The 25,727-nt window shown below is 39.2% G+C and overlaps 1 protein-coding gene across 5 annotated transcripts in view; it reads left to right on the forward strand.

The window, feature by feature from the left end:
• The window catches only part of exoc2 (exocyst complex component 2), a 265,211-nt gene that overhangs the window by 63,230 nt on the left and 176,254 nt on the right, over positions 1–25,727 (forward strand). For all 5 annotated transcript variants that reach the window (XM_063069708.1, XM_063069706.1, XM_063069705.1 and 2 more), the window contains 3 exons: positions 6,272–6,451; positions 20,899–21,075; positions 24,828–24,954. In XM_063069708.1, coding sequence (XP_062925778.1) covers positions 6,334–6,451; positions 20,899–21,075; positions 24,828–24,954 — 422 coding nt within the window. In that variant the 5' untranslated portion in view covers positions 6,272–6,333. The remainder of the gene's footprint in view (positions 1–6,271; positions 6,452–20,898; positions 21,076–24,827; positions 24,955–25,727) is intronic.

The raw sequence follows: 25,727 nt of genomic DNA on the forward strand, positions 1-25,727 counted from the left end.
AACTCCTTATTCTTTTTGCTGAAGATAGTTCTTTATGATCTTGGCCGTGTGTTTGGGGTCATTGTCTTGCTGCAAAATGAAGTTGGGACTTATCAGATACCTCCCTGATAGTATTGTGTGGTGGATGAGAATCTACTTGTACTTAGTTGAAGATTCTATTAATTCTGACCAGATCACCAACTCTATTTGCAGAAATGCAGTCCCAAACCTGCGGGGAACTTCCGCCCTGCTTCACTGTTCGCACCAGACATTTAGCGCTCTCCAGCTTTTCTACGGACAAAGTGCCTCCAGTTTGAGCCAAAAATTTCACATTTTGACTTGTCAATCCAGAGCACTTGCTACCATTGTTCAGCACTACAATACTTGCATTTTTGTGCATGGGTGATTTCTTGGCTTTCTTTCCAATTGGGAGGAATGGTTTTTTGGCAGCAACTCTTCCGTGAAGACCACCTCTGACAAAACTTCTCCGGACTGTAGAGGGGTGTTTAAAATGGTGGTACGAGGCAGGCATGAGAATTTTTAGAAGTGCGGTTTTCTTCTGATAGTTCTATAAACATATCGAAATAGACATCATCTACGATCCCCTAAGACCCAAAGAAACACGAGCCAATAGAATTCAAAGGTCAACTGGAGGTGTAGCCATTCAGGACCGAGGCAACTGAACAGGGACTATATAAAAATGAGCACTCCCAGAGAGAGACACTAACAACTGCACACCAAGGATGTCACATCGATTGGTGATGAAGCGTCTGCAAGCTAATTGCCAAGCTTGGTGACACCTCAACATCAGATTTAGAGGGGTGTACTTGCGTTTCAGTGGTATCTCTGAATTCAAAGCTTCAGATAATGGAGGAACTCAGCATGAGGAGTCATAGAAGGTAGGTGGAGGGGAGGAAGAAACATAAGGTGAAGGGTAAAACGCGAGGGGGGGAGGAGGGTGAAGTAAAGAGCTAGGAAGTTGAATGGTGAAAAAGATACAGGGCTGGAGAAGGGGGAAGCTGATGGGAAAGGACAGAAAACCATCAAAGAAAGAAAAGGGGAAGGAGCACCAGAGAGATGTAATGGGCAGGTAAGGAGATGAGGTGAGAGAAAAATGGGAATGGTGGGGGGTGGGGGGGTGGAATTACTGGAAATTTGAGAAATCGATGTTCATGCCATCAGGTTGGAGGCTACCCAGATGGAATATAAGGTTGTTGATCCTCCAGTCTCAGTTGTGGCCTCAACACAACAGTAGAGACCATGGACTGACATATGGAAATGGTAAGTGGAATTAAAATGGTTGGCCATTGGGAGATCCCTCTTTTTCTGGTGGACGGAGTGTAGGTGCTTGACGAAGCTGTCTTCCAATCTACATTGGGTCTCACCGATATACAGGAGGGAACACCGGATACAGAATATGACCCCAGCAGACTCGCAGGTGAAGTGTCAGCTCATTTAGAAGGACATTTTGGGGCCCTGAATGGTAGAGAGGAGATGTAGCACCTGTTCTGTTTAATTTGACTTCTGTTTTAGAAGGAATGTCAGTTCGATGCATTTCTCATCTGTTGCACTCGGTTTCTGTGACCGATCACTGCCTTTCTAGTCCTCAACTTTGCCTGTTTATTTGTGTTTCTTTAGAAGATCTTGGGCAGTACATCTTGAAACTCCTATCTGCTGTGAAATTTCTGGATAGGAGAGACCTTGCTGATGCAAGATTACTACCTTATGTCTTGTTGCTATAGTGTAAGAATTTATGGTTTGAAGGTTAAACTGTCACATCTGCCACACCTTCACCTTTTATTCTAGTAGTTCTTCACCCAATTTGATTCCTTCTACCCTCATTTCTGTTTCAGTTAATCAGTTCATTCAACTCATTATATTATTGATTGTTAGCACCTGTTATCTTTGTTTAATCATGCATTGAGTGATAGACCTACAAAGTCATCAAGTTTTTATTTGAAAAGTGGTTTATTCCTTAATATGGTATTTTCTTTAATGAAATACAAAAATAATTCTCCAAGATTTAATTTTTTGGAAAAAGAATGTTTGGAAATCTAACATTTGCTCTTTACTCATCTATAAAATGCAGAAGGCAAAAAAAAATCTAAAATAATATTTATATAAAAAATCCTGGGTGCTTAAGACTTTGGCATGTTGAGGCAAAAAGATTGAAAAGTATAAACAAGTTATGGCATGAACTTACCACAAACATACAACTACATCAAAATTGTTGGTCCATTAAAGCAATGTAACATTTCAATTACCCCAGATTTTAAGGCAGTCCTGAATACAAGGAAAGCAGATCTCATCATGTCAAGCCCATTCAGAACATAATAACTTCCAAATAACTGTTTTTCCCCTTAACATCAGTTATAAATCCAAAAAAAAACAGTGACTTCTTAATCTGACAATGCTCACAATAAGCTCCTGAGCGTGAGTATACTGAGATTTCTCTGAAAGAACCATGCTGAACATAAACAGCTGCAAGAAGAGAGCATGGCCTAGATGGTGGGGGTCCTTGATGACTTACGAGCTTTCCTGCTACAGGCACCTTGTAGATGTGCTCAAAGGAGGAAAGGGCTTTTCCTGTGATGGACTGGGCCATACCCACAACTTTTTGTAGTCTTTTCTGTTCAAGGGCATTGGTGTTTCCATGCCAACCTGCTTTACAGCCAGTCAATATTCTCTACACCACACATCTATAGAAGTTTGTCAGAGTTTCAGATGACATACCGAATTTTATCACTCTTCTAAGAAAGTAGAGGCACTGTTGTGCTTCTTCTTAATGGGCTCCATGGTTTCGCCCTCCTTTCTGGTACTGTCTCATTGGCTTCAGAGACTGAAATCACCAAGTCACTGGGGGCATCGAGCTCATCTGGGAGCGAAGCCTTGTCACCTATATCACTTGGTTTCATTTTGTATGAGGTAATAGCATTCAAGCCCTGCCATAGCTGTTGAGCATCTTTCAGTGATTTAAGTTCGTGGCAGAATTGCCAGTTGGCACGTGAGATGGCTCTCTGGAGACTGTGCCTTGACATCGTGTATTTTACTTGGCCGGTAGACTTGAATGCCATTGATCTGGCCCTCAGCAGATTGTGGATCTAAAGGTTCATCCAGGGCTTTTGGTTGGAGAAGACTCTGAATGATTTTGAGAGGATATGCTTGGCTACGACTTCTTTTATAAAATCCATGACAACCAGATCTTCTGAGTCCTTGAACACCGCCCAGTCCACTAACTCGAAGCAATCCCGTAGCCGCTCCTGCGACCACCTGTTTGTTGTCCTTATCTCTGGAGCCTTGCTCTTTAGACTCTGCCTGTAGGCATGTAGGAGGAGGACAGATAAGTGGTTAGATTTCCCAAAATGCAGTCTAGGCATGAAACGGTAGGCTTCCTAATTGTAGTATAGCTGTGGTTGAGTATGTTAGGACAGGTGATATGTTGATGATAATCAGACAAAGATTTCTTCAAACAAGCCTGGTTGAAAGTCCTGGACAATGATTTGAAAGGCATTGGGGTAGGCTGTCTTTTGTTTGCTGATGGCAGCACTCAGTACCTTGAGTTCCTGCTTAACGTCAGCCTTTGAAGGTATGTAAACTGTAGTCAGGATCACAGAGGAGAACTCTTGCTAAGTAGAATGGTCAGTATTTAATCATTAGGTATTCCATGTCAGGGAAACGGGTGTGACAAGACTATTGCATCCAAACACCACAAAGAATTAATCATGAAATACAGACTCCCACCTCTCCGCCTTCTCCAAATTAGCAGTCCAGCCTCTCCTGTGTACCAAGAAGCCCTTGGGTCTTGCCAATGTATCTGGCATGTCCAGAGTGAGCAGTGCCTCCGTGAAACATAGAACGCGGCAGTTTATCATTTCCCTCCAATACAACAATCTTGCCCTTAGATCCTCAGTCTTGTTCTCCAGCGACCGTACAGTACATTTCCAAACAAGATGCTGGATAGAGGAAGTTTCATACCCCAATATTTTAGTTTGGCTTGGAGTCCTCCTCTCCTCCCTCTCCTTTGGCTATGACGATGCACCTTTATCCCTTTAAAGGTGCAGTACCTGTGTACTTGTTAATTAAGTCCACTGAGTCTTCAGAAGAACATGTAGTTCCCTAAGATGGTTCAAAAGCACCCTACTTAAGGGGAAATTACAGGCTGCAGATTGCTGTGAGAGTAGTTTAGAGGAAGTATATTGAGAAGTTTTGTAAGCTGCCTGCAACACATTGCTGTGGTTTGTGAACACTATCTTGCATGGAGAATTTCTGATTTGGTTTATTTTCATGAACTCTGATACTTTTAGAACAGAATTAATAGAGCCTTTGGCAAAAATAGATGCATTAGACAGTCTATGTAATAATTTCTATTTTAACATGCATTGTGATCCATCAACAAAATTATTTTTGATATGCAATTCCAAGCATAGAAAATTACACAATTGACTGAATTGATAACATATTTGAAAATGGAATCTGTTAAGCTCTACTTTATTAAAACGATCCTCTGTGTGCATTAAAGATTACAGTGCATCAATGATAGTTGATATTTTTTCTTTAAAGTTGACTAATTCTATAAATGTTAATCATTGTTACAAATCAGCTTGCAACATACCACATTACATACCTCACAAGTCACTTTCTTTGTTTTTTTTAATGCCACTGTGTTTGAATGAAATGTAAATGAAATGCTGTGCTGGAATAATTTATTCCAGAAATGTTAACTTTAGCTTCAAAGCACTATGTTAATTTTGTTCTTCAGCAAGCCTCTCTTTTACACACAGCTTGCTTTTCCTGTAATATGTGAGGTAGAGTAGATACAAGTGTTAGAATCACCATTCATCAGTCATTTAGTTAACGGAGAGTGAATGGTGAAAGGCCATGACCAGTCTGTTACCTCAGCAAGGGATGGATTAACCTCCTCCTAAGCCTAATGATAGGAGCCCAGTGCCTTTCCTTACAACCCCCACCTTCCCACCATCCCAGGAAACTGACAGCTCGTAGACTTTGCGTGCAAGTGAGTTCAGCTGGCGCTGTGTGGTCTGGGTGTGTGGTCTCCAGGCAGGCTGAGAGGCTGCTAACAGGGTGGATGAGAAAGACCTTGTCTGTTTACTTTAATTTGCTTGGACGCAGGAACTCTGTCCAACATTTCTGGTGTGTTGCAGCGGCCAGTCCATCACAGCTGCTGAACAGTCTGAAAGGCTGGGCTTGTGCTAATCACCCTTGCAGCTCATAGATCAACTTCAACATGTCACAGACAAGCTAATCTAAGATGTAAATGGAATTGAGGTATAATGTTGCATGTTGGATTTTAATCTTTTTTCCACTGCACCCAGCACTGTGACATTTATTTTAAAAAGTGCTTTCGTTAATAGGGTAGATTTAGATTTTCAATATTCAATCTTTATTCTCTATGTGATAAAATAAAGGCTAATTCTGATTTATTTAATGCACTATCATTTGCTAATATTTTCTCTGCATACTTTAAGAAACCTATTTAAAAACCAGAGTGAAAGAATCTCTTTTTGGCCTATTCAAATCGATTTCTTTAATGTTTCGGAAGTAACCGAGGAGTCCAGAATGTACTACTTTCTCTTGTCTGACTTTTAAAATATTTTTCACTTTTGCAGAATTATTTCTGATAACCCAAATAAATGTTCAAAGTCAGAATTACAAAGCTAGTTTCCATTAAAACTTGTGTGTGTGAAACATTTTTTGCAGAAGGATAAAATTTTCAAGAGTTCCTAATGTTTGAATTTGACCTTGTTTTGAAGGGAAGTCCCTGCAATACCATGTATATTAAAAGGGATACTTATTAACTGAGAGGGCACGAGGATACACTGTGTTGGATACATTTTTCTGTGTAGCAATTAAGAAGAAAATTTGGCTTTGCAGTGGAGCAGGATTTCTGTCCAGCTGAATATCCATGTGTCTGTGCTGTCCCAAATTGTAAACACAAGTACGAACGATATAATGAAAGTTCAGGATTTGGAAATGCTGTTAAATTTCAGCTTAATTTTTATGGACCTGTATAAAATGATCAATGTTTTTGCAAGGATGAAAAATAGCATGCAATCAAATTATTGTACGTACTGTCACAGTATATTTATGAAAGTGTTCACAATAAGTAAACTGAAATCAGAATATGTTTGTGGAACATGTAATTCTATATGCCCTCAGCAAATTTCTTTTTAATTAAACTCATTAAGCAATATTGGGGCTATTTGCAAATATGCTCCCCTAAAAAAAATAACTGAAGGCACTCAATTAATTGTTTTGTTTTATTGCATTTTAGAGCTTGATGCTTGCAGTACCTTGAGATATCTTTTAAACAAAACCCATAATTGAAGAGTGATCATGTCTCGAGCAAGGCAACCACCACTAGTAACTGGGATCTCTCCAAATGAAGGATTTCCGTGGACAAAAGTAACAATCAGAGGAGAAAATCTAGGAACAGGGTCCATAGACCTCATAGGTAAGAATGTTCACTGAAGTGCAGACAAAGCAATTTCTTAAATGTCCATGTGGTAACATCTTTGACACTTAAAGTTGATAACACTGAAATGTGTTTGTACACATTGTGTTAATTGACACACCAGTGGCTGTAATTTTCTCTGGAGATGAGCAAGGTGAAAGCGGTGGGAATTCTACCAATACAGTAACCTTTAAATAGCAATAATTTGAATGCCATATTTTCTGGTACCATAGTGGAAATGTCTTAGAAACATAATTAACACAGAATAATTAATTCTAATTGTAAAGCAAGTTTCTTGATTCCCAATTCTTTAGCACTGTTGGTAATTGTTAAGTACACTATTAATATGCGGAAAAATGCTGAAGGAACTCAGCAGGTCAGGCAGTGTCTAGAGAGAGGAAAAAAAAGTCTGCTTAGTTCTCTCCATAGGTGCTGCCTGACCTGCTGAGTTCCTCCAGCATTTTGTGTATGTTACTCTGGATTTGCAACATCTCCAGAATCTCTTGTGTTTATGATACAATAAGTATCTCTACTTAGCGTATTTGATTACAAATTGGGTATGTCCAGTAAGAACTTTTCTTCCCATCTCTGCTGTTATTCTCCAAATCATCAAAAGGTTTTATATTTGATATTTAGTCTTGGAACTCCCTTTGTTTCCTTCAGTTAAAGACTGAAGAGATAAAAACATTGCCACTTCAAACCCATGCACCCTTGTGACTATTTGCATCCACTTTCCCAACTATTGGTAATGGCTGAACTAGTTTGGAATGCATTTGTACTATTTAATCACTATTTGAGTTTCATTTTTGTAAATCTCTAGTTTATGGGCTTACTGTTTTCGCCAGTGTATTCTTTCTTTTTCTCACTTTTTAAAAATTTTATTTCTGTTTTAAGTGTTAATAGTTTTAAATTTCTTAAATGAAGTTGAATTAAATTGAAATTAAATTAAAATAAATGTGAGAACTGTAGATGTAATTGGGATATCATAATTGGGGAATAGATACAATACTCTGTTACAAGAATCAAAGTCCCGAAAGCTGTGTTATCTGCTGATGCCAGTGTTCGAGACATCTCAGCTGATCTGCAGAGGAGTTTGTAGTGGGAAGGGAAAGATCCAGTTCTTGTGGTCCATGTGGGTGCCAATGATGAAAGGCGAACAAGGGAAGAGATTATGCTGAGGGAATTTCAGCAGCTAGAGATTATTACCTCAGCCACGTGTAAATTGTCACATGGTTGGCACAGGGTTAGTAAGATCGGAGAGCTAAATTAGTGGCTCAAAGATTAGTGTGGGAGAAGTGGATTTGAATTTGTGGGACGTTGGCACCGGTATTGGTGAAGAAGTGAGCTATTCCAATGGAATTGGCTCCACCTGAACCATGCAGGAACCAGGGTCCTGGTGAATCACATAACTAGAGCTGTAGATATGGCTTTAAACTGAATAGTAAGGAATTGGGTTGATCAGCTAGGAAAAGTATGGATAAAGTTTTAAAAAAAAGGAAGGAGAGTGCAGTAGAGGTTACTGAAGTTTCCAGAATAAAGAATAAGACAAATTGAAAAGAAGGTGTTGAATGTAGAATTGAAGGTGTTATATTTGAATACACACAGTGAACAAAATAAGATAGATAATAATGTAGCAGAGTTAGAAGCTGGCAGAGAAGATGTGGACATCACTGAGTTGTGGTTGAAAGAAGCTGAGAACTTAACATCCAAGGATGCACATCATATTCAAAGGACAGGCAGGTGGGAGAAAGAGTGGATGGCTTTGCTGGTTAAATAAAAACTTAAATCAAATCCTTAGAAACAAGCGACATAAGCTTCCGAAAAGTAACCATGATGTGGGATACAAATTACAACAAGAAATAGAAAAGGTATGTAAAAAGAACAATGTTATGATGATCATGGGGGATTTCAATATGCACATAGACGAGAAAAGCATGTAGATGCTAGATCCCAAGAGAAGGAATTTGTAAAATACCTATGAGATGACTTTTTAAAGCAGCTTGTGGTTGACAGCATTCTGAAAATGGTAATTCTGGATTGGGTGTTGTATAGTGAACCAGATTTAATTGCTGAGCTTAAGGTAATGGAATTTGTAGGAAGCAGGATCATAATCACCCTGCAGTTTAAGAGGGTGAAACTAAAATCAGATGTATTGATGTACAGTTGAGTAAAGGGAATTACTGAGGCATGAGTGCTATCCAAGTACGGATGCTGTCCAAGTTGCATGCCATCTTGGACAATGTCTCCCATCCACTACATAATGGACTGGTTGGGCACAGGAGTACATTCAGCCAGAGACTCATTCCACCGAGATGCAACACAGAGCGTCATAGGAAGTCATTCCTGCCTGTGGCCATCAAACTTTACAACTCCTCCCTGGGAGGGTCAGACATCCTGTGCCAATAGGCTGGTCCTGGACTTATTTCCTGGCATAATTTACATATTACTATTTAATTATTTATGCTTTTATTACTATTTAGTTATTTATGGTGCAACTGTAATGAAAACCAATTTCCCTCGGGATCAATAAAGTATGACTATAACTATGACTATGAGAGAGGAACTGGCAAAAGTTGTTTGGCCAAAGAAGGGACACTAGCATGGATGATGGTAGAGCAGCAATTGCTAGAGTTTTTGGGAGTAATGTGGAAGATACAGGGTTGATGCATTCTAAAGGGAGGATGAGGCAAGCAAGGTTGACAAGAGAAGTCAAAATAGCATAAGAGCAAAAGCAAGGGCATAGGATGGAACAAAACTTACTGGGAAGCCAGAAGATTGCGAAGCTTTTAAAAACCAATTGAAGGCGACTAAAAAGTAATAAGAAGAGAAAAGACAAACTGAAGTTAAGCTGGCGAATAATATAAAAGAGGATACTAAAAATTTTTCAGATATAAAAAGAGTAAAAAAAGAGGCAAGAGTGGAAAATGACACTGGAGAGGTAGTAATGGGGGACAAAGAACTGGCTCGTGAACTGCATATGTTGCTAGGGTTAGGGATTTCTCAGATCGGGTCCACAGCATTCTAAAGTGGGGAGTAAGTCATGGTACACATTGATACCAATGACATAAGTAGGAAAAAGGGCTGAAGTCCAGAAGGGAGTTAAGTAGAAAACTGGAAAAAGCAGGACCTTGAGCATTATAATCTCTGGATTGCTGCCCATGCCATTTACCAATGAGGGTAATACTAGGATGATGTGACAAATTAATGAATGGCTGAGATATTGGTGCAGGGGGCAGAGTTTCATCTTCTGGATCATTGAGAAGGGTACAACCTGTACAAAAAGGGCAGGTTATGTGTGAACTCAAGGGGGACCAATATCCTTGCAAGTAGGTTTGAGGGAGGGTTTGAAAAAATCTGGCAGCGTGATAGGAACTGGAGTGATAAGACTAAGGATGGGGAAATTACTAAACAAGTAGATGAAGTGTGTAGTGAGATGGTGAGGAAGAATAGGCAAATGATAGGACAAAATTGCAGTCAGTGTGATGAGTTTAAGTGTACATTGGGGGCAAAATCAGAAAGTGTGATGTATGCAGGATTGAAGGTATCATATTTGAATACAGACAGTATATGAATAAGATATACCAGTGATTCCCAATGGAGATGGTTACATGCCCTCAGGGCATTATGGGAAATAGAAGTTGTTGGGGGCATTCAAGGTTCTTGGGGAGAGGCGGTTAAGCGGCACCTTAACTTGACCTGACTAACCATGTCAACTTGCTGCTGTTGCCAACATCTGAAAGGCCTTCCCAGTTTGTGTTAATTTTTAATTTTAATTTAGCCCTGTTAATAATGCATAAATACATATGGAACTATCTGAGTCTGAAGGCGGTGAAGCCTTGAAATCTAATCCTGCTAAGAAGCAGAAACTACAGAAAGTGTGTCAATACAATGTTGAGTACCTGGAGTGTGGTTTTACTCCATTCCCGTCAGGTTAGTGACACCTCGTGTCTCATTTGTAATACTGTACTGTCTAATGAAGCCATGAAACTATCAAGATTGTAAGAACACTTACGTAAAACACTACTGAACAGGCTACTTATGGTATTACTCAGTTCCTGAATATGAAAGAAGCATGTGAAAAGTGTTACACATGCGAATCATTTGCCAAGAAAGCTAAAAATGACCTTGATAGTGGTCTCATTGCTTCTTATAACATTTCCAAAATGATAGTGAAGTGTGGGAAATCTCATTCCAGTGGTGAAAGACTAATAATGCCTGCTGTATCAGAAGTGCTCGCCACTGTTCTCAAGATGGCCCCCAGTATTTTCATATCAATTCCTCTGAGAAATAATTCTGTAGCTTGTCGTATTGACGAAATGAGTAAAGACATCGAGTATCAACTATGTCCAGAGCCACAAAAAACTGAATTTGGGATACAACTGGATGAGTCAACTGTGCGAGACATGAGGCATTGCTAATGGCATATGCACGGTTTATCAAAAATAGAAAAGTTTATGTAGAAACTATCTTTTATAAAAAGTTAAAATCAAATATCAATGGCAAATCAATCTATGATGAGCTCAAAATGTATATTGGGGGTAAGAGTATTCCAATTAGGAACATGATTTCTTGTGAAACCAATGGAGCACCATATATGACAGGTCACCATGCTAGTTTAGTGGCATCTATGAGAAAAGAAATTCCCAAGTCTGTTTGAAATCCATTGTGTAATTCATCGTCAACAGCTTGCAGCCAAAAACCTCAGCCAGCAACTTTTTTTTGAAGTATAGCTGTTGTAATAGATAAATATTGATCCCAAAGGAAATTACTATGTCACAGTAGCATTACAAGTGCACAGATATACAAATATTAGAAGGAGAGTAAGAAAGAATGAAAAATAAATGACCTCAAACAGGAGGGGGTCATCACTTTTCCGACTATAGGTTGACTCACTATAGATTCTAATGGCCAAGGGTAAGAATGACCTCATATAACACTCTTTGGAGTAGCACAGTTGTCTCAGTATATTTCTAAAAGTGCTCCTTTGTTCAACCAAAGTGGCATGCAGAGTGTGAGAAACACTGTCCAGAATTGCCAGGATTTTCCGTAGGGTCCTTTGTTCTACCAGAGCTTCCAGTGTGTCCAGTTTGACTCCTGTAAAAACCAGCCTTTCTAATCAGTTCACTGAGTCTGTTGGCATCACCCGTATCGATCCATTGCCCCAGCTGTACTGATAGAACATGTGAAGGAGAAGTCTGCATACTCCAAAGGACATCAGTCTCAGGAAGCAGAGGTGACTCTGGCCCCTCTTGTACACAGCTTCTGTGTTGGTGCTCCATTCAAGCCTGTCATCGAGGTACTTGTAGGTCCTCACCACATCCACGTCCTCACCATATCCACGTCCTCACCATCAATAGTACCAGGTAGCAATGTAAGCTTAGTCTTCGTAAAGTCCATCACTGTCTCCTTTGTTTTACTGCTGTTGAGCTGTAGATGATTCAGGTTGTATCATTTGACAATATCTGCTATCAACAAAATTAAAGCTCATCCATTAAATAGCAGAATATTTCACCAGGTATGCCAAAATAGCAGTGAATAGAGTTTGAACGTTTACTTCTTCACACCAAAGTGTGTTGGCTGTTAAAAGGCTGCTGCTTAAAATGTTTCTTTATTCTTTTTGACACTGGTTGAATTTTTGCTCAAAATCGAGAAGAGCTTGGGAATCAAGATTGATTTTCTATGTAGAGATGTGGCATACCTAGCCGATCTGTGTGACAAAATGAACATTCTAAATATGAAACTGCAGTGTGAGAATTTCTATCTAATCCAGGCAAAAAGACCACAAAATTTGAAATGTATAAGCAAAGCATAGGGAGACTAATATTCTCACAGTTTCCCTGCATGGAAAGTATGGCACTCCCTTTCACAACAGTGATTTGCAAGAGTACTGCTTATACCTGCAGTCACAGAAGAAGGATTTTTAGAATCAATTCAAGGATTTAACAATCTAGAAATTCCAGACTGGGTAATTAACCCATTTCTTTGCTAAACAGAAGAACAGAAAGAGAGCTTGCAAGAAGAAATTATCAAAACTCAGGATGATAAAGAAGCAAAAATGCTTGTCAAAAATGTCGGCTTTTGTGGTGTGGTCTTTGAAGAAGAGCCAAACTGCTCTTCATTGTATTTTCGTCCTCCTACCTTGTTGACAGAGGCTTCAGTGCGGTGAACTACATACTCACAAAAAAAAAAAGAATCTGCATGGACGTTGTTACATGTGGGGGCTTACAGCTTTTGCTGTCACAACTTGAACCAAATATTTCATTTCTTGCTAAAAATGATCAAGCTCAAAAAGCTTGATATTAAAGCTGCTATACAGTGCACAGGTACCATGTAAGCTGGGTTTAAAGACAAATGAAAAATTTAAAACAATCATTTTTCTCATGTGGCAAATGGTAGAAATGTTTTTGCAATATAGGGATACTAGGAAGTATATTGTGCCTCAGTGGGGCGTTGTCAAGTGTGAATGCTTTGGGGTGGGCGTTGGCAAGTATGAAAATACTTTAGTGGGATGTTGGGCTGAAAAAGGTTGGTAAACACTGAGAATATCTTGTACTGTAGTTAGAAATGAGCAGGTGTTACTTTGTGGGCATCACTGAATCATAGTTGAAAGAAGATCAAATTCAGGAGGTTACCATCCAACATACACATTCTATCAAAAGCACAGGCAGGTAGGGTTGGGGTGACTCAGTTTGTTTTAAAAAAAAAAGAAAAAAGAAAAAGAGGCATAGAATGAGAAGATATAGTCTTCTTGTGGGTAGAGTTAAGAAATTGTAAGGGTAAAAAGACCCTGATGGAACTTATATACATGTGTACACCCCTTTTTAGAGCAGCTTGTGATTGAGCCGTCTAGGGAAAATGCAATTATGGGTTAGGTGTTCTGACCTCTAGAGGCGCTGTTCATTTTGAATCCAGTAAAATAGATAGCGTCCTGATTGTATCACCACTTGGTATGGGAACTGCACCAACCATGATCGCTGGGCACTGCAGAGAGTAATACAGACAGTCAGCCCAGCGCATCTGTGGATGTGAACACTGAGGACATTTACAGCAGTATGTGTGTAAAGAAGCCCTGGAAGATCATCAGGGACCTCAGTCACTCCAACCATAAACAGCTTCAGCTACTTCTGTCTGGCAAATGGTACCACAGCATTGAAGCCAGGACCAACAGGCTATGGGACAGCTTCTTTCTACAAGCCATTAGATTTATAAGTTCGCATGTCTGTACATTGTGATGGAGTAATAATGCAAAGATTTTTGTTGTGGGATAGATGTAAGATTTGAATAAATAAATTCAATAAATTCAAATGCAACAAATTCAGTTCATTTTGAAGGAACATCATTTCCAGATTTTAAGTTTTTTTTACATCATTTCCTGTGCGGGATAATTTGGATTTAGACTTGAAGCACATAGGGTAGAAAGACATCCATCTCCTTCTACTCTATTTCAAAGATTTCAAAGTGCATTTATTATCAAAGAATTTATATATTATACAGCTTGAGATTTGTTTACTTACAGGCAGCTACAAAGTAAGTAGCTCAAAGAACCCAATTTAAAAAAAAGACTTTAACCACTATGCAGAGAAAGAAGAAAAAAAGCAAAAACACGTCATGCAAACAATAGAAGTAAATGACACATTTCAAGCCAGATTGAGTCCTTAGATCTGCTCCCTGGAGCAGCTGGAGTAGGCTCAAGCCTATCTCAGTTCATCATATTAGTGGGTCAAGAACGCCTCAACTTACATAGATGACAGACGCCAGATCAGTTTACAGCCTCATTGCCGCAGAGAAGAATGACCATTGCAGGAAAGCGAGCAAAATTAGCCCTATCCTTGCCTCCAATCCTGAACCTTGGGCTTTCCAGTCTATCTGGGCCACATTTAAATTGTGCAAGCATTGGGTAGTATCTTGTTCTGTGACCCGGAATCAAGTGCAGCGACAGACTCGGCTGATTTATACTTGTGTGTTTAAGCTTACGCCGTAGCCTACGCAGTTGGACTACGCCGTTGTGAGCATTTATACTTGTGCGTTGATGTGTCTGTGTCTTTCTGCAATTCACTGCCAAAACGCTAGTTGGCGGTAGGGTTTCTATGCCACCATGTTGAGTTTCTTCGTGTTGAAACTCAACACGAAGAAACTCGAACTTCAAACAATGGCGACTGAATCTGAAGGAGGGTGAATTTTCTGTGCTTGTCTGGCCACTGAGAGATATGGACGAGGAAATGCGTTTCAAATATTTTCAGATGTCAGCAGGTAGATTTGACGATTTGGTTCATCATGTCCAACCATTTATTTCGCATCAGTGTACGCACAGGGTCCTCCATAATTTCGGAGGTCTGTAAAGCTTTATGGAAAGCATTGCAGCCAGAGTTCCTTCCCTGCCCTTCAGTCGCCCAATGCGAAGCTATTTCAATGTAGGAGGAAATGTGATGCTACCAAGCGGACCAATCACAGCTGTTGTGGTCTGCGTCGCCGCGGTGCATAGTTACATTTTGGGAGAGATGCGTGTTAGGCTACGGCGTAGAGTACAGCGTAGGGTATGCGGCTACGGCGTACATTTGACGCTCAAGTATAAATCAGGCTTCAGGCCGCACAGCCCAAAATTGTTCTCGATCTCACCAAATTGGCTCAGGGAGTAATCTAACCTCGCCCCAGGGTTAGGTGGATGGGCCTCAAAACCTTTCCGCATCAACTCCTCTCCAAGTCGTTCACTGCAACAGTGATAGCAATACCAACTTGGTCTGCGACACCATCTTGAACATATTGTGTTTCAGCTTTGTGATGCACCCGCACAGCCCATCCTTTGAATGAGCTTTGCCTCTGCTTGCTTCTTTATTATTTGTGGTGATAGTTTAGCGCAAGTTAGTTTAGATAAGGTGTTATTAGTAATGCTTTTAGTTGAATTTCTTGCCTTTTGAACTACTATGCGTTTGGTAGCGCCATCTTAAACGAAGGGTTTTGCCCTTGGAACAGCAATATCTATGAGTCTTAACCTTTCTTAATATTGGAAAACATTTAGTGGAAGTACTTGAAGGAGTGTTATGTTTAAGGTTTATTGCTTTTATGCTATCGTGTTTTGCTTAACCCTCTGCAGTTTCACAAGGTTTTCCTCATTAAAAACCCTGACAAAAGACTCTGCCTTAGGTGATTTTTGAGAGGGAGTTTAACTCCTTCCCTAGCTTTGTACACGCATTGCAAGGGCAGTAGACGGAACAGATAACTGGCCTTCAAAGGCATCGCCCATGAACTGGAGACGTGTCTGAATGTCGTATGCTATAGTGTCAGCTTCCAACCCAAACAGTGCCTGTCGTCGAGTCAGGTCAGAATGTGGCACATCGATCACATCTTTGCGATGCTCAAGCAAAACTACAATTAGCATTCCTCCAGCATGAGCCCGTGTCAGAGCTGAAGTGGCAAGAATGAGAGCAGAGTATGCTAAGTGCAAAATTGATATGGTAATGGAGAATGCTTATATAGACATGGAGAGAGCAAATACGGACATAGAGAAAGTGCATTTGGAGGCTACACTGAGGGTGCTCAAGGAGGGAGTGCGAAGCTGAGGCTTCCTCGGCAGAGGCAAAGGTGTATGATGCAGCAGCTGACTTTGACAGTGGTGGTTGTCACTCTGGGAAAGTAACTGAAGAACCAACCATTGTTGCAAGCCCTCGAATACAGCATGGTTGCTCTATAGAGGATGAAATTGAAGCAGCAGACAGAGATAGGAACCAGCTTCCTGTCATGCTTCACATAAATTTTTCCCTAGTTCTCCTCTTGAACTTGCATCCTCTGCTTCAAATTCAAATTCCACGCACAATTCAAAGATCAGAGTGCAAAGAGACTTTGGAGTCCTTGTGCGGGATATCCTAAAGGTTAACTTTCAGGTTGAGTTTGTAGTAAGGAAAGCAAATGCAATGTTAGCATTCATTATAAGAGGACCAGAATATAAAAGCAAGGATGTAATGCTGAGGCTTTATAAGGCATTGATGAGATTGCACTTGGAATATTGTGAGCAGTTTTGGGCCCCTTATCAAAGCCCCTCAAAGATCACCTGAGCTGGAAGCCACCTTGCTGGTTTTTAATGAGGGAAAAACTTGTGAAATTGCAGTAAGTTAAGTAAAATATGTATTAGATTTAGTACAAAATCGTTCAACATTTGAACATGCTAATACTGACAATTATTCTCATGATCAGTGTTAAGCAAGGTAATACACACATACCATGTTCCATAACTATGCTGTGTAGACCAAAGTGAACTCGTAGTGCAATGATGGTTACAGAGGTATGAACAATAAACATATTTCCTTCAAAGTACATCTATTAAATGTTTACCAATATTAAGATTGCTCAAGACAAACATATATTGCTGTTTCAAGAACAAATAAAGGGTGGATGGAGATGGATGTCTTTCTGCCTTGTGTTCTTCAAGTCAAAATCTAAATGATCCCCCACAGGAAATGATATATAAAATAAGTTTATGAACAGAAAGTGATGTTTGTACAGAACTAACTGCATACAAAACAATCAATGCCTCTAGAGGCCAAAACAGTTGCCACCTAACATCCATGCAATGTTAAACTTAATGACTGAAACTAAAAGTTAAATGATCATTTCATTAAGTCTGGCAAAACAAGGATTGTCTCTGAAAATGGTGTTACTACAGAGTCTTTAAACCGTTATTGCTTCAAAAATGTTGGTCGTGTTGACATATTGCTCGTGGCAATGTCTGGTGAGCAGAGCAGTGACACGATGCTGAGCCAAAGTGATGAATGGGTGAGTTACCTCTGAAGTCAGCTGTAATATGTCCTCTAACTCACAGGTATCCTTCAGAGTCAAGAAAGGAACAGAGTTTACTAGGGTAAGTTTAGATTGGGAGATGTTTCAGCTTTGTGATGCACTGTACTTCCTCTGCATACACCTGCCTTTGGACAGCAAGAAGGATTCTAACCTTTGCCCAATTCGGTTACTCGGTGCTGAGAAATTGCTTACAAATGTAACAACCACTGCAAATGCTGTCTTTGGCTACTCCTACAATCTTCTATTTCATATAGATCCTACCTCACAGGGTCTGAAATGACCTGGGCACCAATTCCAGGACATCAGTCTTAAGTGTGCTTACAGTGGGCTGATGAGCACCATTGAGGCAGACTTCACCCACTGTGACCTAACCCAGGTTCAGTCATTGGGCATAAGGCACATCGTGCCAACCATTGCGCTGTTCTCCTACCTAATGTGCGTAGATGGTGTCTCAGGAAAGCAACAGGAAAATTTCAGCAGGGGGGTCAAGTGGGGAAATCTTGTCAGCTATGTCTTTAATATGTGAATGACCTTGTGCAGCTTCAGAGTTTGGGATTTCGCCCTTGTTGGGAATATGATCGCAGTCAATGAGAGTTTGCGGGGTAAGCAAACCTCCCCTCCTATTGACTCTGTGATAAATCTACTGGCTCTCATTTTGGTAACTTTTGATGTTCCAGAACACGTCTTTAGAGTATCCAGGGAAGTAGCTACCACCAGATGGATGCTCAGCTGGCTCCCTGCCATGCTCTGCTGTAGTGTGCTGGAACCATTAGTCCAAGGTACTGGCCCTGTATTTACAGCTATATCTGGGTCTAATTATTCGGACATGCCAGTAGGTTCTTGGCTCAGTTTCCTGGAGTGAACTGGTGCTGCGGCACTGTGTGTCCATTCATGTTCTACGATATATTGTTACTGTTTCTCCAGTTCTCCTTGCTACCCTCCCCAGATTCTCCACCACTCTCCAGAGGGCAGACTTGTCGACAGTCTGGACTGACACTGTGTCAGGACTTCTCTGGCCAGACTCAGCACCTCACTCAAATTATTGTCCAGTAATAATTTATCACTACAGCCTGATGCAATGAGTGAGGGCTGTGCAGTTGGTTCTGTGGTAGATTCTGTTTAAAGGTGAGCTGCTTGGTGCACAGTTCAGCCCTTGGGTGCTCTTATCAAGTGGTGAACACTCGTGTGTTTCCAAGTTGGGTGACCTTGGGCACTTCTCGCTTTCTACCTTAAGTGAGGATTCATTTTTCAAAGAAAAATAGCTGTTGTTGGAGACAGTCATTGCAGCTTGAGGACATCACACTGTTTTTTTAGGGTTGTAACCCATACTGAATTACCTTCAGCTGCTTCACCATAAACATCCTTTTTCATAAGCTTAAAATGGGGATGGACAGAACTGACTGTGCAATGTTCCATTTCATTTGTAATCCCCAGCAACTGAAGCAACTTGTACCTACCTGGAGCAATATTTACAGTAGATGACATTTAGCCGTGACTAATAAATAGCAACACACATTCATGCTACAAAAGGGGCGGTTATTGGCATCAACACCCCTGTTCTAATTTGTACATGAATGAAATGACCTTCTCATTTATGCCTCAGTTTTGGGTTTCATCAGGACCACTTGTTTCCAGTCCAGAAGTGTGATTCCACTTGATATCATTTTAACTTTTGGTCAAGCATCGTGCAGCCCTGGTAAAATTGGAATCAATGGGGGGTTCATGGAGGAAGTGCCCCCAATAATTGGTGTCATGCTTTGCATAAATGCAGATCTTTGTGATTGTTGAAGGTCAATCATCCCAGATCCAGGACACATAGCAAGAATTCTTCAGACTAGTGTCATAGGTGACCATTCTGATGAGATGCTGACAGTGATTGGTACCTTAGGATTTGAATTATGGTGAAGTATTGTTACTTCAGGAATAGGAAGGATAACATTTTTGCAGAAATAAAGTTGTTTTGTACATAGCATTTGGCTTTGTATTAACTAAACATGTAAATTGGGACCAGAATTTATTTCCATGATAGTGTTTACATTTTGTAAGCATTGATCTTATATTTGTTTAAGAATAATATCACACTTCTCACAATCTATTCTCAGTCCCAGAAAGAGGATCTGATTTTCCATAAATGTTCCAAACATGTATCCTTCTTTTCAACAGTTGCATCAAAAAAAACAGATGAAAATATCATTATTCCCAAATAATTGATGATATCCATTTTCAGGGAGGAGAGTTCACAGATGCAAGCTGTTGCTTTGATCTTTTAACTGACTGAATGTCTTGTTACTTAAGATGTCTAGGCAGTACAGATGAAATACAGGCAGTCTTTTAAGGCCATTTCTGCACAAGTCAGAAGCATCCGTTTTCTACAACTACACAATATACAGCTACACTATTGCTCAATATACACTTTCTAAAATTATTTCGTTTTATTATTACCAACCTAACACTACCCTTAATTAAATGAATGGAAGATGTACTTTATCCAGTCATTAATAAAGATCCATGAAACATGTTGTTACTACTAGCTTGAAAAATGCTATAAAAGTGAAATGGGAGAATTTGCGTAAAGTCAAGTCATTTGTAACCCAGGGAGACCCTGTATAATTTATGCAATTTGTGTTTTAACAGCGTTAAGTGCCATGGAAATTTGGCAACATGGCAACGTTGAATTGTTGGAAGAACTTTTGTGGTTTTCCATAACTTTACTCATCAGTACTTGCATCAAAATGTCTACAGTAAATGCTTTTCAAAATACAGTAGTTAATACTGTATATGGAAGGCATTTTTGTTACCTAGAAGATTTATATTTCCTGACTCCTTCAGAAGTACGGCCTGTTTTGCCTTTTATATTAAGTTACTGGCCATTTTTATAATTAAATAGGCTTTACAGCGTGAAGAAAACACTGAGGCACACAGACTGTGGAATACCAAGCTATCATCATTTACCTAATATTGCAAAAAACTGAAGTGTTTTTTGCAATTTTTAGAACCTAAGTAAATGAAAGCAAACTATCTCCCATTTGTAATGAAGTGAGGAATCAAATTGCTACTACATTAATATTGTTTAACGCTCGACATAGCATTTTTTTGCCTTTCTCAATAAAGAAGTACTTATCTTTTGTTCAGTGCTTTTCTGTAGTGACGTGATTATAGTTGGGGACTTGGTATTTTATGATCAGAACTATAATTTGTCTGTTTTAGTATAAATAGTGTGCTACAACTATAGTTCTATTGTTCTGCCCACCATTTTAACAATAAGTTGTAAAATAGATGATATTATTAGGCCCTTTTAAGTGATGGTGTGCATGTTTATGCCTTTAGCTTCTATGTACTGATCACTTGTAAATAATTTCTAGTATAAAGTCTCAGCTGTTTTGAATACTGGATGTTATTACTTCTCAATAGCTCATTAGCTCATTAACCTATCCAATTTTAAAAAAAAGGAAACCTCGTGTGAGAGGAATGAAATGTGTTTTCTGTGTTCAGCTGATTTCAAACCAACTCTTAATTTTCACTAATTATAACGCTTCTGAAACCTGAATTATTGTCTTAAAACTCCTCATAGTTCTTGCAATGTGTGTGTAAATCTTAACTATATTGTTTTAATAATATTTTCAACAATGCTTCAAAATCTATTTTTCCCCCCAAAGGATTGTCCATATGTGGACACAACTGTTTGTTGACTGCAGAATGGATGTCTGCTAGTAAAATAGTCTGCCGAGTTGGGCCAGCAAAAAATGATAAGGGAGACATCATTGTAACCACCAAATCGGGTGGCATAGGAACTTCAACTGTTTCCTTTAGACTGATGAAGCAAGAGAAAATAGGTAAATTATTTCAGTTGATTCTGTATTTTTTAATGTTCCTTTTCCAAGAATGGTATCTGTCATAACTATAGTGTTTATTGTATAACTTAAAACTTGATAAGATGGTTAATTTTGAATTCTCATAATTTTTTTTTACCTAAATATCTGATTATTCTACAACCTCTAGTCTAGAATTTAGCACCAAAAGGCATACTATTCAGGGAGGGCTTCTTCACTTAGAGTGAAAAATGTAAAAATCCATTGTGCATGGTAGTAAACATACATATCAATAGAAATTGGGATTCAGCGTACAAAGAAAATCTGGAAAGCTATATGACTGGAGTATAGATTTTTGATGGACTAAAATGGATTTTTGTGTATTTTCTGAATAGTTAACTGAAATGGGACAATATGCAAAGGATAGAAACCTGCTGTAGATGTTATAAAGCTTTAGTCAGGCACCATCTGAGGTTGTACATTTTGATTTGCATACTGACACAAGAGAAAGTTGTTCAGTCCTTGGTGAGGTGCTAAGCAGGTTCAGCAGAATGATACTATAGCAACATCAAATGAAGTGAAAAGATTTCCATACACAGCATGCACTGAATTTAAAAAAAAAAGATGGCATAAGATATTAGAGTTATTTAGAATAGATATGGTGGAAGATTTTATTTCCCTCAAAGGTAATTAAGAACATGTACGAATGAATAAGATTTTAATTAAGCTACTCAGAATGAAATTAAGAAATGTTTTCAAAAATGTGGAATTTTTGCCCGAAGAGCTCCAGATGTTGGGAGATAGGAAACTTTCATGACATAAATTAATTACTGCCTTCAGTAAGAATATCAACAGGATGTAAGGCCAGAAAATGCTGAGATGTAGATACACTGAGATCTAGTTGCAAAAGTTTGTCCAGGAGGCTGAGTAGCCTCCTTCTATTCTTGACATTCCTCAGTTTCTGAGCTGTTTATGCCTTCTGCTTGTAAGTGAAGATGCTGTCTGGCATTTCTGGCTTTTTCTCGTTTTTTTGCTGTTCTCAGGAAATATCAAGAGTGATGTAATTAAAAATAAAAATAAACCATTAAGGTCTTTGTTCTTGAAATCTGGCAGTTCGGATTTTCATCCATTGAGTATAGTATTGTTTTGGTTTCTCATTTGCATTCTTTTCAACATATAACATTAAACCTCCTTTCTGATTTAAGGGTTATCAAAGTAAATGTGTAAAGGTCATTCCACAATGGTCAATTTGGCCTTTTCCTTTCTGCTGTTACATACAGTTATACTGAATTATAAGTCTTATCAAATAATCTTGATCTACTCTGGGTTTCAACAGAAATGACACTATTATATTCAACGGTTAAACGGACTTACTGTAGATATGAAACTGAATTATTTTCCAAATCAATTTCTTTGAATATCATAAAAGGAGATTTCAAATAGTGGCATATTAATTATGTTCCTGCAGGAAGATATTATTCATTAAAAAAAGATCTGTATTGAAGGCTGAGCAATAGAATTAGCATGAATTTAATAATGCAACATTTGTTGGAGTTTCCTCTATTGGTTTGGGCTCGAGATTAATACTTGCACAAGCTCATGGGTATAAAACAACTGCTTAGTAAGATGCTTAAAAAGTGATTGCTGCTTGTGAGGTTGTGCCACATCATGCAAGGCATCAACTTACGGAAGGAATGAGTAACTAGAGAATGTAAATGCTCACTTAGTTATTAGATATACAGTTTTGATTGAGTACAAGGTTTCATTTTGTTGTTCTGTTTTGTTTTAATGTTATTTATAACCCCAATAGCCTGGGCTTTACTGCCTCCCCACAATAATTTAGTGTGACATGAAGACTGCAATCCTTGCATCGCCTGCTGTCGGATTCCACTTTGAAGGGCTTTGGTTTCTCACATGAATGATGCCATTAAATTGCTTGAATAATCATATCAAAGAAGTCCCAGAATGAGGAAGTAAAAAGGACATCTTTTACCCCAACATTTTTTAAAGAGAACAATAAAAGTTGAAGTTTACAAACTTAATATAAAATTTGCATATCATGCACTTTAAAATGCAATGCATTAATTTATTTTAAAGGCTCAAAGGTTCCTGAAATCCTTTTTCTTCGCATTTCAAAATAATCAAAGATTAGCTCTATCTATCACATGTAGAGCAAAACATCAGAGCATATAGTGAAATACGTTGATTTACATCAACAAACAACACAGTCTGAGGATGTGCTGGGGAAAGCATGCCTCTGGTACTAACGTAGGATGCCCATAATTTACTAGCTCTATCTTGGATGTCTTTGGATTGTGGGAGGAAACTGAAGCATGTGGAATACACTGACAAGGAGAAAATACTCACCAGTTACTGTGAGAATTAAACACTCTACAGTGCGGGGTGGGGGGGGGGGAGTGGTGTGAGTGTGTGCTTGTGTGTGCACGGAGAAAGAGAGAAAACACAAAGGGACTTGATAAGGCTGCGAAATGCAGGTCAACTGTGTTGCTGAACTTGAGATCTGAAACGTAAAGGAGAGTGAAGACAGAACTGCTTGTAGATGGTAGAAAATGCAGAGTGCTGGAAGTGCTGAGTAGATCAAGCATCATATGGGGAGACAAACGATGAAGGTTGACAGAGTGCTGGAAATGACCAGAAGATTAGATCATCCCTGAAGAAGATGGCAGCGTTTGTCATCAAAACGTTGGCTTTAATCGATATCTGTACTCGACTGGAAGACCATGAAGAGTTTATTTGGCATAAATGTCAGGAATGCACTGGATCCTTTTTCAAATTGCCTATGATTGTTGACTTTGATATTGAATCCCAAAAGAAGCAACATACAGTACATGGAAGGTAATATGCTGTTCCCCAGTGCTGGAACTGTGTTTAAAGCCATTGAATATCAATCAGATTGGCATTGAGGGTCAAATTGGGATTGAGAGTTAAAGTTACTTTATAATGTTAACCAGATATTTCTGGCAAAATTAATCACCTGGGTATCCTTGGTCTTAACCTATCAGGGATATTCCCCATATTCTGTACCTTTCCCATCCTCTGTAACTTTAATTTAAGTTCTCACTTTTCTTTGATGTGAAATGTTAATTGGTTTTTAATTCAAATGTCCAGCATCTGCATATTTTTAAGCTTTTAATTGGCATACCACCCTGATGCTCTCTTTATCATTCTCCTTCTGCCACTAGGAACACCTATTTCTTATTCAAAATCAGGCTCTATCAAAGCCCCTTTTGACAGATATTGGTCTAATGAAAGACCTATAGTCCTTGGTATCATTCTAATAAATATCTGCTGCATCTTCTGAAAGTTCTACCTAAGTTATCATGCAGATAATATGACCTCTTCTCGGTATTCTGTTAGAATCTAATAGTTGGATAATTGACCCAAGGCATTTCCACAGGCGCTGCCTGATCTCTTGAGTGTTTCCAGCATTTTTTGTTTATATTTGAAAACTACAAGAAGCTTGGAATGTATGGTAAGGGATTCCAGTCAACCCTATGACTGTTCTGATGGATAAAAATGCTATTTTTGCTCTTCTGTTTGTTAATTCTTTTAAAAAAAATCTTGTTGTGGTGCCAGAGAATGATCTATGCTGAAACTGTGTTCATGCTAGGCGCCTTCAATTTATCCAAGCATTTGTAATATTTGGCTTAAAAAATGCACAATGAACAATGGAGAATTTCCATTGATAGTAGCTGTTAGAAAACATTTACTTTAATTTTGTCTTAAATACTTACATGGTGTTTGTTTTCCTCCAGGTATCCTAGATCAGTCAGCTGTTTGGGTTGAAGAAATGAACTATTATGATATGCGGACTGATAGGAATAAAGGAATTTCTCCCTTATCTCTACGTCCAGCAAATCCTCTTGGGATAGACATAGACAAGTGGGTAATGAATTCTACCATTAACAGATTTTTGATCAAAGTTACTTAATGAAAGTAACTTAGTTTACAGCAAATGTACAAAAGAAAGTTAGTATTCCAAATCTTTACTTTTTTTATTTATGCAGTCTTGTTGAAGAGCAGATGGTCTGGCGAAGGAGGAATATGAAGGTTTCTTGGTGGTTTCTGTCCTGACTGAATGTCAGCATCCCATACTCCTAGTATAAAAGATTTGAGTGGCTTTTGCATTTGGAGTGAGGGGAACAGAAATATTGCGATGATATTCACTAGAGGTTCCTTAAGGTTATTATAGCTGGTGGGGATGGTGGTGTAGGTGGTGAGGATAAGCTCCCACTACCTATTAGATGCTCACAATGGCGTGCATCTCAAAAAGCCTCTGACAACCAAGTTCTGCTCCTGGCCGTTACATGTAGCTTAGTTACTAAGCCTGGCAGAATGCTTTCTACTACAGCAGAAGGGACAAAGGTAGGTTACTGGCACTTTAAACCCAGTCACTTTGAGCAGATGGAGCTTGTTAGTCACGATTAGCAGATCATTTGCAGTGATTGGCAATTAGGAGATGGAAAACTGATCTCAAACCTTCGCTGGCTTGCAGCTATACCAATTCATGGCGAAGGCTTCGGGAATAAGCCCCGAGGAAAAATCCAGAGCTAGAGTCCCTGACACAGTTCTACGTTGAGCTCAGCGCTGACTGGCAACTCCTGCGACTCTGCTGGTGCCAAACTGTATCAGTCTCTGGCATCCCTTTGTATTCA

The sequence above is a fragment of the Mobula hypostoma genome, chromosome 17 (genome assembly GCF_963921235.1).
Source record: "Mobula hypostoma chromosome 17, sMobHyp1.1, whole genome shotgun sequence".
NCBI lineage: Eukaryota > Metazoa > Chordata > Chondrichthyes > Myliobatiformes > Myliobatidae > Mobula > Mobula hypostoma.